The sequence below is a fragment of the Lonchura striata genome, chromosome 25, assembly GCF_046129695.1.
Source record: "Lonchura striata isolate bLonStr1 chromosome 25, bLonStr1.mat, whole genome shotgun sequence".
In the NCBI taxonomy this organism is placed as follows: Eukaryota; Metazoa; Chordata; class Aves; order Passeriformes; family Estrildidae; genus Lonchura; species Lonchura striata.
In genome coordinates, this window is record NC_134627.1 from 2,553,344 (window position 1) to 2,570,592 (window position 17,249).

The window sequence follows — 17,249 nt, forward strand, 5'->3', positions numbered from 1 at the left end:
CAAGTGGTTGGTGGTCCCTTACTTTCCCTGCCCCATTTTCTTCCTGGCTGATCCCCACTGGTGTCAGCTTCTCCCGTTCTTGCTTGCCCCACCACTCATGTGCTTGGAGGACCCCTTCCCTGGGGTGCGTGGGGACAAAACCTAGGGCAGGGCAGCTCCCACGGGGCCCCCCTAATGGGGTCCCCATCCCACTGCCCAGGGGGGCCGTGCCAGATCCGGCAGCAGTGCAGATCCCGGCAGCAGCGGGGCTGGGCCCTTCCTGCGGCAGGAACCTCCCGAGGAGCCGTTTCCTCGTCGGGCGGCAGCGGGTCCCCTCCGCCACCGTCCCCGGCCGCCCGCCGAGGGGACAGGACGCGGAACTTTAGCTGGGGCCGGGCACCCACCCCGCCGGAGCCCGGCCCCGTCTCTCGTCGAGGCGGCGGCGGAAACCGGGCGAGTCGGGACCGGCCCGGCGCGGGCACGGGCGGCACGGCGGGCGCGCTCCCGCCCCGGCGCCGGCCGCAGGTGAGAGCGGGGCTCGGCCCCGCGGCTCGGGGAGCGGCGCCGCGGCGCCTTGGGACTCGCTGGCTTTGGGGTCTCGGGCATGGTGGCAAGGATGTGACCCCAGGACCCCAGGGTGTTCCAGCAGGTTTGGCGGTTTGCGAAACCGCCGCGTAGGGCTGCAGCTCAGCGGGGACCCCGAGGGAGCGGAGCTGGGGGATTCTCGGCCCAGGAGAGGTTGGGCGCTGCCGTCACCCTTCCCCTGCCCCGTGTCCCGCAGGCGGAGGCGCGGGGAGGCCATGGAGGCGGCGGAGCCGGCGGAGGAGGCGCTGGTGCTGGTGGAGTACGGCTTCGAGTACCGCGCCAAGGACGGCACCTTGGTCTCCATCAAACCCAACGAGCGCTACGTCCTGCTCAAACGCACCAACCCGCACTGGTGGCACGTCCGCAGGAGCGGGGACGCCCGGCCCTTCTACATCCCGGCCCAGTACGTCAAGGAGCTGCCGCCCATCGCCGCCCCAGCCCCGCTTGACCCCCCGCCACCGGGACATGCTGCGACAGAGCCGGCCGCGCTCGTCCCTCAGCCGCCGCCAGCCTACGAGTATCGGTTCATCGGTGCCGCCGAGCCGGGGGAGCCGGCAGGAGGGTGCCCGGTGCCCAGGAGGGACTCGGTGCCCAGGAGGGACTCGGTGCCCAGGAGGGACTCGCCACCATCACTCAGCTCTTTTCGGGTCCTCCCGGAGCTGACCCCGCGCCCCGCTGAGCCTGTGAGACCTTCGCACTCGCTGGATGACCTGGCGCGGGTGACACCAGCCCCTCGCAGTGCCACCGCTGCCATGGGGGCACGCCGGGACTCCCCAGGACACGCTCGGCCGCTCGGGAAGAGCCGCTCCGAGACCCTCTGCGCCTCCGGCAAGGACAGGGACGTGGCCAGGAGGTGGCCGGGAGCCGGCCCTGCGGCTCAGGTACGGTGACATCCCCATTACTGTCCCCAAAAGCTGCGCTGGAGGCGGAGGGGGGGGGGGGGGATTTAACGGGTGGCGGTGTTGAGCCTCGCCCCCCCGGCTGATTCAGTGACCGTGTTCCCCCACCATGACCCTGTGACCCCCAGCACAGTGAGGTGACACCCCGGCACCGCAGCCACTGCTGGGACCCCCCCAAGTCTCCCCACCGAGCTGACCCCATGGGACAAACCTGCAGGTGACCCCACCATAGGGGTATGCCAGAATTAACCATTTCGGAGGTGTGAGGGACCCCCTCACACAGGGACCCCCCCGCACACCCTCCCCCCTGGCCCCCACCCTCATGGGCACCCCTGGGCACTCTCAGCCCACTATTCTGCAGAATCCCGTGGCCTCTGGAGCGGCCTCGGTGTCACTCAGAGGGGTTTTGCAGTGATCTGTCAGGTTCCCGGAGAGTTCTGGGATGAGAGGAGGCAGAAAGGGTTAACAGGGAAGCGCGGCAGCTCCTCCCTGCCGGGGCGGGAGCCTCACCTGGGCGCAGCACCCATTGACCGAGGTGGGTGCTGGGTGCACCCCGGCACAGGCCAGCGCCCCGACACCCCAAACCAACCAGTAAGTAGCAAAGGGCTCTGCCCAGCACCCCCTGGGCTGCACCTCCCCTAGGGGGGCACCCAAGGGTGGGGGTCCCCACCGGTCACTCACCTGCCACCAACGCGGGCCGGGGTGAGACAGTGCCGGCAGAGGGGTGGGTCCCACGACCTTGTCCACCCCTCACTTGTCCCCGAGCACCTCACTTCGGAGTAACCCCGGGCACCTGGAGCACCCCAAGCCTGGGTGTCCCCCATTTCAAGGGTGGCTGGAGGGATTGTGCCACCTGGGGGAGTTGCTGGAGGAAATGAGGTATTGGTGGTTGGGGGCTGTGTTTTACACCCCATTTTCACCTCATTTTCACCCCATTTTATACCTTGTGCTCTCAGCTGTGCCTTTTGCACACCCAAAGCCACTGAACCACTCTGGAGGTGACCCAGCATAGTCCCCAACCCCAGTGCCACCACGGGAGCATTCCCCTTCCCTGCCCAAATCCAACCAGTGCTAAAACCATCCAGGATCAGGCATGGCAGGACCATGGTGGCCTCGGTCCTGCCACCATCTGCACCCGATGGGATGGGATGGGATTATCCCAGTGTTGTGGGGACACAGCAGCCCCAGATCAGCTTCCATTTGAGCAGTGTGACACCAGATGGGTCGCCCAAAATCATCCCAGTGCAATTCCTGCTCAGCATCATCCTGGAGCAATTCCTGCTGGGTTGGCCTTGGCTTTGCCGGAGCGGGTGGCGAGTGGCAGGTTGTGGGTGACGGGTGACAACAACCCCAAGAGAAGCCAGTTCCGCCCTGGGCGTCTCTTCCGCTCCCCGGACCCCGGCAGGAAGCGCGGTGGGTGCAGGGCCCGGCTCGGGCGCCAGCGGCGTTACCGGAGCCTCGTGGTGTCCCCACGGCTGTGCCCACCCTGGTGCCCCCACTGCTGCCCCGGTGTCACCGCGATGGGTGACCGGGCACCGGGGGGCCCACGGCGGGCCCGGAGCAGGGCGCTGCAGCTGCTGCACTTGGGGAAGGTAGGCAGCACCCAAGGGTGCTCCCAGCTGGGGGACAGGGGGGTGTTTTGGGGTCACCCCTTGCCAGGCTCCCCCTCGGGTTTCCCTGGGGGCTTATGGGCACCGGCGGGTGCCACAATGCCCATCCCAAAGCAGGGAGGGGCACCCAGCCCCCCCAGGGGTGAGAAACCCCCAGGGATGCACCCATAGGAGAGAGGTGCTGGGGGGGCACTGTGCCAGGGATGCTCCATTGCCACCCCCATGTCATTTGTCCCCAGGAGGAAGGCAGACCCCCGGTAGTTTCTGGCCCTGCTCACCAAGGTGGGGGGGTCGTGGGGTAATGGAGGGAGGATGAGGGATGTCATCGAGCTTCTGTCCCACTCTGATCCAGGGTGTCCCCAAGGACAGTGCACCTACTGTCACCTCCCTCGGGGTGATGGGCAGGGCTGCACCTGGGACCTTTGTCCCCGCAGCCATTAGTGAGAAACTCAGGTTGTAAATCTGGGGAGATCAAAGGGTGACGGGGAGGGGGTTCCCCGCTGGCAGCACCCTCCTGGTCCCAGGGGACACATCCCCCTACACCAGGCATCCCCATGAGTGGGGTCAGCCAGGCTGGTGCTGGGGATGCTATTTTAGGATGTGGTGATGGGACTGTCTGGTTCAGCATCCGGCTCTGGGCGGGAGGCGGGGGCTGTGGGTGCTGGAAATGTCCCAGGGTGCAGGCGGTGAGGGTGCTGGGGTGCAAGCATGGGTGAGATGGGTGCGAGTTTTGGGGTGCTGGGAGGTGGGAGCAGAGGCTGGGGATGCAGGGGATGAGCAGGTTGGAGGTGTTGGGAGGCCAGATTTCAGTGCAGAGGTTGTGGGTGTTGATGGTTTGGATGCCAGACCTGTGGGTCCTGCACAGAGCAGGGGATGCAGGTACCAGTGATGTGGATGCTGTATCCAGGGGGTGATGCAGGTACCAGTGATGCAGGTGTGGATGATGCAGGGGATGCAGGTGTGGATGAGTGAGTAGCAGGGACACAGGTGTTGATGATGTGGCTGACATGGGTACCAGTGATGGAGGTGCTGATGGTGTGGGTGCTGATGATGCAGTGACACAGGTACCAGTGGTGCAGGTGCTGCTGCAGGTGCTGCACACAGTGGGTCATGCAGGTGCCAGTGACACGGTGCTGGTTGTGAGGGTACTGCCAGCAGCAGGTGACACAGGCAGCAGTGACACAGGTGCTGGCCCTGGGGACCTCGATGTCCCTCCATGTGCTCATCCCTGTGCCAGTGGGTGCTCCCTGCCCCACTCTGGGTGCTGTGAGCGCCCCTCTCCACCTCCTGGCATCCCATCACTGGCACCTCCTGCGCACACTTCTGAGGGCCCAGGCAGGGGGGTGGCCCAACAGCCAGGGCAGGATCCAGCTCCTCGGTGCCTCACCATCAGCCACCTGGACACCACAGTGGGGACATCCCAGGAATGCCATCCCAGCTCAGTAGTGACACATCTGTGTTCCCCCAGACACGCAAGGAGTCAGAGGAGACACCCGATCCCATCTACCTCAACATCCAGGAGCTGCGGGAAGAGGCCGCTGCCAGCTCGGCCCCAGAGGAGCCCGGCGGCTCCGTGTCGGACTGGGAAACCCACACGGACACGGACAGTGGACATTTGTTTTATTATAACCCGGTGACGGGCGAGACCACGTGGGATTGTCCCTTCGGGCAGGCGGCCGATGGAGTGAGTCCCGCCGCCTCTCCCGCCTCCTCGCTCGCACACAGCCCGGAGCTTCCCGAGTGGGAACAGCACGTGGACGAAGGGAGCGGACAGACTTTTTTCTATAATTCGGTGACAGGTGAGACGTCGTGGGACCCCCCCACTGCAGGAGACACAGGCAGCCCCCGGGAGATGCACCCTGGGGGGACGCGGTACGGGCCCATGGAGCAGAGGGTGAGCACCCGGCGAGGCGCGGGGATGGGACTGGGGAGGGGGCAGAGACAGGGATGGGATTGGAGACCGGGATGGGATTGGAAATGGGGATGGGATTGGAAACACGAATGGAATTGGAGACCGGGATGGGATTGGAGATGGAAAAGGGATGGGATGAAAAAGGAGACAGAGATGGAGATTTGGCTTGAGAAAGATGTGAGAGATTAAATGGAGATAGAGATAGAAACAGATGGAGACAGATGAGAATGGAGATGACAACTGAAGATAGACATGAGTATGGATTCAGGGGTGTAGGAAAGGATGAGAATACAGATGGAAACAGCAATGGGATGAAAAGGGAGGCAGAGCTGAAGACAGAAAGGATGGGAGATGAAATGGAGATGAATATGGAAACAAAGATGGAGATAGGAACAGATACAGGGATGTAGAAAGAGGGGAATGGAGATGGAGACAGGGATGAAGGTGGAGAGGGGAGACAGAGCTGGGAATGAAGATGAAGGTGCAGATGAAGATGGACAACAGAATGGATACTGGGATCGAGTTGGAGACAGAAATGGGAATGGAGATGGAGACAGGGATTGAGATGGAGATGGGAATGGAGACAGATGGGAATGGGGATGATGGAGATGGGGCTGCCCCCACCTGGGCAAGCAACACAGAGATGCAGATCTCTTGGTTGGGCACAACATCTTGAACTTTCTCTTCTCTCCAGCCACCCACTCCAGAAACGGATTATCCCGACCTGTCTCCAGATGAGCTGGAGTGTTATCCTGAGGAAGACTATTCACCCGTGGGCTCCTATGATCAGGGGGCCTCTCTCTGCCTGTCCCCGAGGCACCCCGAGGAGCTGGGCTCACCCCCGGGCTGGTATGGGCATGGCCACCCCGAGGGAATCATGTTCTACCCCGAGCACTTCGCCCCAGATACGGTACGGGATAGGGATGGGAACAGGGATTGGGACAGGGTTGAGGATGGGGATGGGGCCTGGGAAAGGGACAGGAGCTGGAAGAGGGATGAACACAGGGATAGGAACTGGGATGGGGACAGGGATGGGTTATGGACAAGGGCAGGGACAGCAATGGGGATGGAAACAGGATCAGGGACAGGGAAAGATGCAGACTGGGGTGACTGCCAGGGATAAACATCCTCACAAGGCCACAGAGCAGGGGCTGCAGGGGCTCTGGGGTGCCACGGGTGCACAGCACAGCCCCCTCCTGGCAGGGGCACCTCGGGCATCACCTGACCCCTCCCTGCCCAGGTGCCATCGGGCGGCCGCCACGAGCGGGCCAGCAGCGGCTCCAGCCAGGACAGCGGGCTCTTCGCCTGGCACGGCGCCGTGTCACCGGCACTGGGCAGCAAGGAGGAGAAGGTGAGCACCCAGGGAGGGGCACCCAGCCTACCCTCACCCCAGCACCAGGGAGAGCAAGGGGAAAATTTGACACCCCCACCTTCACTTTCCAGTTTAAAAGCCTCGAAAAAGCCGGAGTGCTCAACCGGACCAAGACAGTGGACAGAGGGAAGCGGCTCCGGTAAGAACGTCCTGGTGTCCCCTGCCTCTGGAGACAGGAGTCCAGCAGGGGAAAGGGGTTGTGCTATCCCTGTGTGACCCCTGCTCCCCTCCCCAGGAAGAACTGGAGCTCCTCCTGGACAGTGCTGGAAGGGGGAATTCTCACCTTCTTCAAGGACTCCAAGCACTCAGCTGCCAGTGCCCTGGTAAGAGCCCCCATGGCCTTGGGGCAGGGCAGCACCCATGGGACAGAGTCAGCACCCATGGGACTGGGCAGGAACTCACAGGATGTGGCCAATGTCTGTAGGATAGGGGTAGTACCCACAGGAAACATGGCACTGACCTCACTCTGGGGTGGGAGTTCAGGACTCTGTCTAGGGGATGCAGAGGCTCTTGCGGGAGGGGGACCATGGCCAACACCCTCAGAATGGAGCCAGCATCCTTAGGACAGGGCAAGAATCCACAGGATGGGGTCAAAGCTGCAGGATGGGACCAGCTCCCATAGGCTGAGGCCAATATCCAGGGGACAGGGCCAGCATCCACAAATTAGAACCCCCAGCACTGTTGGGGGGAATCAGCACCTTGAAGGAAGGGACCAGGACCCACAGGCCAGGGCAGGTGGCCTGCACAGGAACCCCAGCACTGGGACATGTCCCCTCACCCTCCAGCACACCCACACTCCTGCAGTGTTGGAGGCCCCAGAGCGGGTGGGAGCCAGCAGGAGGAAGCAGAGCTGGCCCCGGTTCCCCCCGGGTCCTCCTCCCTCCCTGCAGTGCCCGGTGGCTGCCACCGGATGCAGAAGTTGCCGTAGGTCTTACAACACGCTGTGGTGACAGCGATGGGGGGGGAAGGCAGGGGACCCACAGCTGGGGGAGACAGTGCTGGCCCCACCTCGGGGGTTCAGGGCTCTGTCTGGGGGTGCAGAGGCTCTTGGGGCAGGGGAACTGTGGCCAAAGCACCCTGAAACCCAGGGCATGGGAAGAAGCACTGGGTCTGATGCTCTCCCCCTGCAAACTCCCCCTCTTTGGGGGCAGCCACCCTCTCCCTTCCTGCAGTGTCGCTGAGAGGGATCCCAAAGCTGGAGCCTCCCTGGGATCCCTGGAGAGGGCTGGGAATGTCTCTTGAGGTGATGGCAGCCCTAGGACCTCGCTGTCCCCAAGCTGGTGGCCATGACCCTCGCCCCACCACAGCAGTCCTATGTCCTAGTCCTGCAGAGACCATAGAAGGGGACAGAGGGGTCCCACCGAGGATATCTGGCAACCTTGCCTTTCTGGAGGAGGGAAGCCCACACCCCCAGCAGGATCCCAGTGTCCCTGTCCCCTCTGGGCAGGTGCCACCCTCAACCCCTTGTCCCCACAGAGGCACCCCAGCACCCTGACCACCCCCGAGCACACGGTGAAGCTGCACGGGGCCACTCTCACCTGGGCCAGCAGAGATAAGTCCAGCAAGAAGAATGTCCTGGAGGTGAGCAGGTGACAGCAGGAGGGACGCTGGTCACACCCCAGTGTCCACAAGCGGCCCACAGGGCAATGCCACACCTGCCCAGTTCATCCCAGCAGGGGATGGAAGTGGGGACACCGGGGACATGCCAGGGTGGGAGTGCAGGGACTGGCACTGCCGGTCACTGTCCCGTTCTGATGGGCACGGAGAGGCCACCAAGGGCCATCCTGGCTCCCAGAGGGGCTTTGCACAGGGAGGAGCCGCTCCAGCTCCCCGCGAACGGCCCCGTTTGGTGTCATCGCAGCCGGCGCCGGGCTCAGCCACATCCTGGTTCCCAAATCCGGCTGTTTGGGGCAGCCCCGTGCCCTTTCCCTGACCTTTGCCTGTTGCTCCGGCAGCTGAGGACGCGGGAGGGCTCGGAATTCCTCATCCAGCACGACTCGGAGCAGATCATCACCGCCTGGCACAGGGCCATCGCCGACAGCATCGGCCGGAGGGTGAGCAGGACCCCCGACACCCCGCGGCCACCCGGGGGCCGAGCCCCGGCGTCTCACGGTGCCGCCTCCGCAGGGCTCCGACATCCCCGGAGAGGAGGAGGCCGAAATTCGGGCTGAATTCGGCTCTCGGGAGAAGCTGGGGGGCGGCGAGGAGCGGAGGGCAGGTGAGCCCCGGCACCCGGGATGGGCACGGGGCCCCGGCAAAACCACGCTGCGGTCCCGGGGCGGGGCGGGCCGGCGGAGCCCCGGCTGCCGCTGACCTGTGCCGTGTCCCCGGCAGCGGCCGGGCAGGGCGCGGGCAGTGCCGAGAGTGACACCAGCCGAGTCCGGAACAAACTCCGCAAGTTCCTGCAGAGGCGGCCGACGCTGCAGTCCCTGCGGGAGCGGGGCTACATCAAGGGTGGGTGTGGGGCGTGGGATCCGGGGGGACTGCATGGGGTTGGATCAAGGATACGTGCTGGGATGAGGCTAAATCCAGAGTGGGAGGGGGTGTTGGGATAGGGCCTGTTGAGGATGGGTGCTGGAATGGGGCTGAGCCCCTCTGGGGGGGACAGCCGGGGATGGAGCTGGGACAGCCAGGGATGGAGCTGGGACACTGGGTCGAGTGACCAAGCTCAAGCCTGACCCAACATCTTGGTGGCTGGAGGTGATGGGACATGCATGAGCCCATCACCTCCAGCCACCCTGGTGGGAAACTCCTATGGGAACAAGTCCCTCTGTCCCCAACCCTGTCCCCCACTAGCTGCCCTCCTGGTGTCCCCGGCCATGCTCATGTCCCCGCTGTGTTCCTAGACCAGGTTTTTGGCTGCTCGCTGCTGGCACTGTGTGAGCGGGAGCGAGGGACGGTGCCACGCTTCGTCCTGCAGTGCATCTGGACCGTGGAGAGGAGAGGTACAGGGGACAGGGACAGCCGGGGACACCAGCATGGGGACAGCTCCAGGGACAGCCTACATGGGATGTTCAGGTTTTCCTTGGAAAAGGAAAACAGCTGTGTGGGCACTGATACAGCTGTACTGGTCACTGTCACCATGTGCCACCTGGCTGTGGGCATCCTCCAGGGGACAGCAGGGACACATGGGGACCGGGAGTTCCCTCAAGAGTGCCTAATGTCCCACAGCAGCATGGATTGTTTAACTGGGAGCTTTCCCCCATCTCCATCTGCGCAGGTCTGGACATTGATGGGTTGTACCGGGTCAGTGGCAACCTGGCCACCATCCAGAAACTGCGCTACAAGGTGGAGCACGGTATGGTCACCCGCGGTGACAGTGGGGGACAATGGGGTATTGTCCCCTTCAGGAGCAGAGGGACGGGGAGGGGGCAGCCAAGAACCACCCACCCATCCCTCGGGCTCTGGACGCAGCTGAGATGCTGCCCCACCCCCAGACGAGCAGCTGGACCTGGATGACGGGCGCTGGGAGGACATCCACGTTGTCACCGGGGCACTGAAACTCTTCCTGCGGGAGCTGCCAGAGCCACTTGTCCCCTTCAGCCACTTCGACAAGTTCATCGCTGCCATCAGTGAGGGACAGGGGATGGGATGGGATGGGATGGGATGGGATGGGATGGGATGGGATGGGATGGGATGGGATGGGATGGGATGGGATGGGATGGGATGGGATGGGATGGGATGGGATGGGATGGGATGGGATGGGATGGGGTTGAAATGGGATGGGATGGGATGGGATGGGGTTGAAATGGGATGGGATGGGATGGAGAAAAGGATGGGAACTGGGATCAAATGGAGATGGGATGAGGAAGGGTATAATGATGGGGTTAGGGACAGAAATGCAATAGAAGAGGGATGGGAATGGAGACAGGAACTGAGATGGGGGATGATGGAGATGGGGATTAGGATGGGGACAAGGATGGGAATGGAGGTGGGAACAGGGATGTTGTGACTGCTGGAGCCAGCACCCCACCATGCCCTCCCTCCCTGGCAGAGATCCAGGACCTGTCCCTGCGGGGCCACTGCATCCGGGACCTGGTGGTGTCCCTGCCACCCGCCCACCATGACACCATGAAGGTCCTTTTCCGCCACCTCTGCAGGTGACACGCCCTTGTTCCCTCAAACCCAACCCGGTGCAGGAAGGCAGAGCACTCTGAGGACGGGCCCTGGGGTCAGGGCCATGCTGGTGACATGTCCCCTGTCCCCACAGGGTGGTGGAGCACAAGGAGGAGAACCGCATGTCAGTGCAGAGCGTCGCCATCGTCTTCGGCCCCACGCTGCTGCGGCCGGCCAGCGAGGAGGGCAGCATGGCCATGCACATGGTCTTCCAGAACCAGGTCGTGGAGCACATCCTCAACCACTATGGATACATCTTCCCTGATGGATAAACCCTAGGGACACGTGTGGGGACGAGCCCGGCGGTGGGGACTCGATGGAGCAGTGTCTCCAAGAAGGACTTTACCATGTGTCACCTCAGTGGTGGCTCCATGGAGGGCAGCACGGTGACCTGGCTCAAGGGAGGGGCACCCCGGTGGCTCCTCCTTGGCCACCCTGTCCCAGCAGGGCCGGATCCGGGGGGTCGAGCCCCAGGGGGGTCCCCATGGTCAGTGGAGCCCTGCAGTGCCCCCCTGGAGCCAGCGTTCCCAGGTGGGAGCAGGGAGGGTCCGGCGGGCAGTGCCTGCTGGGCGGTGGCACCGGCGGGCAGGGAGAGGCCGGGCAGTGCCGTGGCTGCAGCCCCTGCCCCTGTCCCAAATAAAGAGCCCGTGCAGACACAAGGGTGAGCTGTTGCTGGCAGGACAAGGGGACATCCCAGGGCCATGGGTGGCACAGCAGGGGCTCGGTGCTCCTTGGCTCCTGTGACCCTCGGAGACACCATGTGGCCTTTGTACCCCATGAGGATGAGGGGACCTAGGACACCATTCCTGGCTGGTGTCACCAAGCACTGTGTCACCACCAATGTCACCAATGACAGCAAGATGTGATGAGAGCCACACGGTCATGGGAGATGAGTTCCCATCACCCAGAGTCACCTCCTGGGGTGGGGGCACTTTGGGTCATACTGGATGGGATGCTAAAAGGATGGCAAGGAACGTGACTGACATGCTTTGGGACATAATGGGGACAATAAAGGGCATGGCAGGGACATGAGGAGGAGGTGTGGGGACATGGGACACATGTCCCTTGCTTTGAAACACAGCAAGGACAGCACATGGCAGCAGCTGGGGATGCAGGGACGGCTGGGGTACAGAGGGGACACTTGGGGACACTGCAAGCACACTTTGGGGTGTGGTAGGGGATGTGTGGGGGTGTTATAGGGCCAAGCTGGGCTGCAGTGGGGACACTTTGGGACAAGACAGAAACACTTTGGGGTGCAGTGGAGTCATTTGGGGGCACAAGGATTTTCAGGACACAAAGGAAAACCTCAGGAGTGCAGGGACAGTGGTTTGGGACACAATGGGGACAATTTGGGATGCAACTGGGACACTTTGGGACACAAGGGGACACAACTGGGGACAGGAAAGGAACTGTTTGGAATGCTGGGGGGAATCTGGGGGCACAAGGGGATAGCTTGGGGGACAAGACAATGCTTCGAGGGTTCAGCAGGGGCACTTTGGGACAGAACAGAGCCGCTTTGGGATGCACGAGGACCACTTTGGAGCACAAGGAGTACCTTGTGACTTCAGGAGTGCAGTGGGAGTGCTTTGGGACATTTTGGGACACTTTGGGATGCATGGAACACACTTCAGAACTTTGGGAGGCGCATGGGACCCTCGGGACGCTGCGGGGCGGGATGGAGGCGGTGCTGGGGGCAGAGCCCGGCCGATCCCCGCTCCCTCTCTGCTCCCTCCCCGCTCCCATCCCGATCCCACCCCGCTCCCGGCCCCGCTCCGCGCCCCCCGCCCGGCTCCATCTTGTTCGCGCCCGCCGCGGAGCCGCTCCAGGTGCGGGGGTCCGGGAGGGACTGGGGGGACTCGGGGGGGTCGCAGGGACCCACCGAGGGAGCTGGGAGGGGATCTCCTGCCCGGGACCCCCCCAGCCATCCCCCAAACCCCCACGGGAGCCCAGGCGCTATAGGGGACCCGTGGGAGCGATCCCTCCCATAGAGCCGTGTCGGGCCCCCCAGAGACCCCCATCCCCCCGCTCTGGGCCCCCGGAGCGACCCTCAGGGCCAGCAGGAGGGACCCCATTAGCCCCGTGCCCCCCCGGCAACCGGGGCTGTGCAGGACTGGGAACCGCCAGCAGCGGCCCTCCCCCAGACCCCCCCAGACACTCCCAGGGACTCTCCGGACACCCCCCAGCAGCAGCCCCCCTCCCCTCCCAGAACCCCCCCAGCAGTGACCCCCCCCAGTCCCAGAACCCCCCAAACCCTCCAGTAGTGATCCCCCAGTCCTACAACCCGTCCAAACCTCCCAGTAGTGACCCCCCATCCCAGAACCCCCTCAAGCCCCCCAGCTGTGCCCCCCCATCCCAGAAACCCCCGAGATCCACAGCTGTGTCCCCTGGTCCCAGAACCCCCCACACTGCCCAGCAGTGACCCCCTCTCCCAGTGCCCCCCCAGACCCCCCTTTCCCCTTCCCACCTTCCCTGGTGTTGCTCAGGTAGGGTCTGACCCCAGCCCAGCCGGGACAGGGACACCGCCTGGGGCTGGGGATGGTTCTGGGACACTTTGGGGGGGCCTGGGGACACCCCCGGGGCTGTGCCCTGCCCCCCTCCCCAGAACCAGGCACCAGGGGGTTACAGCAAAAGCAGCTTTGGCAGCCAAAATCCCTCTTAAGGCTTTAATCACAGTGAGAAAGTGACAGGGGGGGGCGGCGGAGACACCCTGTCCCCCCGCCACTGTCCCCAACCCTGTGGGGCTGCAGGGACTACTGCAGCCAGGCTGGAAATTTAAGCCAAATCCCTAAACCTGGCTTAAAATTCAATGGGTTTTAGGGGAGAAAGAAAAAAAGGGTGAGGGGAGGGGGGAGGCAGTGGGGCCAGAGGGTTTCGGGGGCCCACCCCGCACCCCCCGCTGTGGGGGCCCAGTGTGAGTCAGGGGGCGAAGGTCGGTGTGGCCGTGTTTGCACACCCGGCACGGAAGTGGCACCGTCCCCGCGTGTCCCCGTGTCCCGCCCGGCAGTGCCCGGCTGGAGCAGGTAGGGAGGGCAGGGATGGAGCCCCCAGCCCGCGGGATGGGCACGGGGGTCCCCCCGCAGGGCGGGAACCCCACGGGACTCCTGGTCTGTCCATGTGGGGACACCGGTTCCCCTGGGCCTGGTATGGCTGTGTCTGCTGCCCATGGGGACAGGGACACACAGGCCTTGCTACTGCAGCTGGGGTGGCTCAGGTGTCCCCGTGGCCCAGCTGGGATCAGATTTGGGGGATCCCCGTGGAAAGGGGGCTCTGGAGGTCCTCATGACCCCATAGGAATCAGAACTGGGGGCTCTGGGGGTCCCTGTGGGGCTGGGGGGCTCTGTGGCCCCATAGGGACAGGAACTCTGGGCTCCCTATAGGGGTCAGTCTCTGGGGTCCCTGTGTTCTCATAGGGAAAGGCTCTGGGGGTCCCCATGTCCCAGTAGCGACAGAGCTGTGAGTGTCCCCAGGAGAACACACTCTGGGGGTCCCCACACCCCCCTATGGCCCAGGCCTTGCTCTCCTGACCCCAGCTCCTGTCCCCATGGCCACGGTGACAGGTTGAGGGCAGCAAATCCTGCTGCACCCCAGACCCAGAGGCACCACATCCCCCAGGTGACACTGACCCTGGGGACAGGGATCCATCTGGGGGTGACACCGGGTCCTAGCCGGGTGTTTTGAGGTGCGGGATGGAGAGGAGAATATCTGTGGGGTTCCAGTCTCCAGTGCCCCTGTCACTGTAGCCCCCAGCGTGCTGTGATGGCACCGGACGCCTGAGCCCCTCCGGTGGGGACAAGCCATGGAGACCGTTGTCATTGTGGCCATCGGGGTGCTGGCCACCATCTTCCTGGCGTCCTTCGTGGCGCTGGTGGTGGTGTGCAGGCAGCGCTACTGTCACCCCAAGGATCTGCGCCACCACTACGACACCAAGTGAGTGACCCACGGGGGTGGCAGTGTCCCTGTCCCCACCAGGGAGGCACCTCAACCCCCATGGGCTGGGGACAGTGCTGGGGACATGTTCAGCATCATCACGGAGACAATCTGGGGGACATGTCCACGGTAATCGGGGAGACAAAGATGGGGACGCATCCACCATCATCAGGGGGACAGAGATGGGGACACATCAGCCATCATCAAAGGGATAAAGCTGGGGACATGTCCAACATCATCCAGGGATTAAAGATGGGGACACAGCCACTGTGACCAGGGGGATGATGCAGGCAATGTCCAGCATCATCAGAGGGAAGATGCCTCCATCTTGTCCCAGTTTGGGACACATCCACATCACCAGGGGGACAAAGATGGGGACACGTCCACCAGTATCAGGGCCACTGGGGCTGTGGGGCAGCCCAAGGAGGTGGCCCTTGGTGGGATGTCCCCCATGTCTCTGACAGACCCATCGTGGACCTGATGGGGACCATGGAGACACCGTCAGAGCCCTCGGAGCTGGAGCTGGATGACGTGGTCATCACCAACCCCCACATAGAGGCCATCCTGGAGAACGAGGACTGGGTCGAGGATGCCTCGTGAGTGCCCCCACTGCTGGGGACCCCTGTGCAGTGCCAGCCCCCCATCATGGGATGTAGGGGACAGATTTGGAGGTCACCAAGCCATGGGGATGGTCCTCAAGATGGTCTTGGATGGGAATATCCCCACAGGTCTGGGGGACAAGGGATGTCAGAAGAGGGGAGACACAGGGGACAAGGACAGAGCAGGGGGGACACAGGTGGATTCACACCCTCTTTCTCCACAGGGGTCTGGTGTCCCACTGCATTGCCATCCTGAAGGTGAGTGAGGGCGTGGCACTGGTGGTAGTGGTGACACTGGTGGGACGGGTGACACTGGTGGCAATGGCAGCACTGGTGGTACTGGTAGAGCTGGTGGCAGTGGTGGCACCAGTGGCACTAGTGATGTTGGTGTCAGTGGTGGGCAGCAGTTGTGGTAATGGTGGCAGTAGTGACATTGTTGGTACTGGTGGCACTGGTGCTGATGGTAGGTGGCACTTGTGGCACTGGTGTTGATGGGCACTGAATGGCCACTGCTGTCCCCCAGATCTGTCACACACTGACGGAGAAGTTGGTGGCCATGACCATGGGCTCGGGCACGCGCGTGAAGTCCCCAGCCAGCCTGGGTGACATCATCGTGGTGGCCAAGCGCATCAGCCCCAGGTGACGGGATGTTTGGGGGGGTCTCTTGGGTGGGGTCCTGTGGCTCTGGGGTGTCTACAGGGATGGGGGGAAAATTCCAGGGCTCTGGAGGGGCTCCAAAGATTTGGGACAGGGTGGGTCTGGAGGGGTCCTGGGGGCTCTGGGGACATCCCAGGGCTCTGGGGGGAGTCCTGAGGCACTGGGAAGGACCCTGGGGACTCTGGAGGGAAACATGGGGACTTTAGGGGTGTCCAGGGACTCTGGGAGGCATCCCAGGGTCCTGGGGTAATTTTGGGACTCTGGGAGGTGTCCTGGGGTTCAGGGGGATCCTGGGGCTCTAGGGAGGTCGCAGGGCTCCAAGAGAGCTCTTGAGGCCTGGGGTGGCTGTGCTGGAGGTGTCACCAGTGTCCCCTGGGATTAACGCTGTCCCCACCGCAGAGTGGATGACGTTGTGAGATCCATGTACCCCCCGCTGGACCCCAAACTGCTGGATGCGAGGTGACAGTGGCGAGAAGGACAGGGACTCTCCTGGGTGGGGAATACCTGTGGGTGGGGACACCCCCACATCACCTATCGCACCTCTGGGGACAACCCCACTCTGGGGACAAGCCCAGGTCATCCAGCAGGACAGGGAGGCCCGTTGGTCTGAGCAGATCCCAGAATATCCCAGGTTGGGAGGGACCCCAAGGCTCATCCAGTCCCACCCCCGTCCCTGCCCAGACACCCCAACATCCCAGCCTGGGCATCCCTGGCAGCGCCATCCAAACCCTCCTGGAGCTCTGGCAGCCTCGGGGCTGTGCCCATACCCTGGGGAGCCTGGGCAGTGCCAGCACCACTGGAGGAAGAACCTTTCCTGAGATCCATCCCAAACCCCCTGTGACACAAGCTCAGGCCATTCCCTGGGTCCCATCCCTGGTCACCAGAGGCAAACTGCTGCTGAGGGAGCCACCATGGGGCAGGGCGGGAGGTGACAGTGCGGTGACAGGGAGGTGACAGGGCAGTGAGAGCCCCGTGTCCCCGCAGGGCCGCGGCGCTGCTGCTGTCGGTCAGTCACCTGGTGCTGGTGACCCGCAGCGCCTGTCGCCAGCCGGCCGCTCGCCACTGGGTCGAGCGGTCACTGGCGGCCGCCGAGGAGCACATGGCCGTGCTGCGCCAGGCTGCCATGGCCACCGAGCCCGAGCGGCCGCCGGGCCCCGGCGAGCCCCCCCGCCAGGAGCAGTCAGCCATCTGACCCCAATAAAGGCCCCGTGTGCCCCCAGCCCCGCACGGGCGGCTCTGGGATGGGCTGGTGCTGTGCTTTCTGCATGGAGATGGGTCTGGGGAGAGAACGGGGGTGTTGAAGGGGAGGTTGGGGGTCTAGGGAGGGATTGGGGGGCTTGGGAGGGAGTGTGGAGGGGGTTGAGGGGTTTAGAGGGGATTTTGTGGGGTTGGAGGTGGATCTGGAGGGGTTGGGGGGCTAGGGAGGGAGTTGTGGAGGGGGTTTGAGGGGTTTAGAGGGGATTTCAGGGCATTGGAGGGGGATTTGGAAGAGTTGGGGGGTCTAGGGAGGGATTGAAGGACTTGGGAGTGTGGAGAAAGGTTGGAAGGGAGTTTTAAAGGATTTTGAAGGGTTTGGAAGGTTGGTAGGTGGTT

At 63.6% G+C, this 17,249-nt stretch overlaps 2 protein-coding genes across 2 annotated transcripts; both read left to right on the forward strand.

Annotated features, from left to right (window-relative positions):
- The first annotated feature begins 174 nt into the window (after nt 1-174).
- On the forward strand, nt 175-10,876 carry ARHGAP27 (Rho GTPase activating protein 27). The gene is given in 17 exon segments (XM_031507083.2): nt 175-236; nt 238-504; nt 761-1,445; nt 4,542-4,967; nt 5,680-5,895; nt 6,226-6,336; nt 6,429-6,496; nt 6,593-6,680; nt 7,834-7,938; nt 8,313-8,411; nt 8,485-8,575; nt 8,692-8,811; nt 9,204-9,302; nt 9,578-9,655; nt 9,795-9,929; nt 10,352-10,457; nt 10,568-10,876. Coding segments are annotated over 17 exon segments (2,934 nt in total). The 3' UTR covers nt 10,746-10,876.
- Nucleotides 10,877-13,444: 2,568 nt separating this feature from the next.
- TMEM98 (transmembrane protein 98) lies at nt 13,445-16,898 on the forward strand. Its single transcript, XM_021539880.2, has 7 exons — nt 13,445-13,493; nt 14,214-14,400; nt 14,865-14,996; nt 15,224-15,257; nt 15,523-15,638; nt 16,056-16,115; nt 16,641-16,898. The coding sequence occupies exons 2-7, from the start codon at nt 14,270-14,272 to the stop codon at nt 16,846-16,848; spliced, it is 681 nt and encodes a 226-aa protein (XP_021395555.1). The 5' UTR covers nt 13,445-13,493; nt 14,214-14,269; the 3' UTR covers nt 16,849-16,898.
- Nucleotides 16,899-17,249: the final 351 nt, after the last annotated feature.

Bases quoted from the DNA above. Each gene is read 5' to 3' on its own strand.
- TMEM98 (XM_021539880.2), top strand. From the start codon at position 14,270: ATGGAGACCGTTGTCATTGTGGCCATCGGGGTGCTGGCCACCATCTTC. The intron at 15,639-16,055 runs GTGACGGGATGT...TCCCCACCGCAG, and splicing joins GCCAAGCGCATCAGCCCCAG to AGTGGATGACGTTGTGAGAT. The intron at 16,116-16,640 runs GTGACAGTGGCG...GTGTCCCCGCAG, and splicing joins CCCAAACTGCTGGATGCGAG to GGCCGCGGCGCTGCTGCTGT.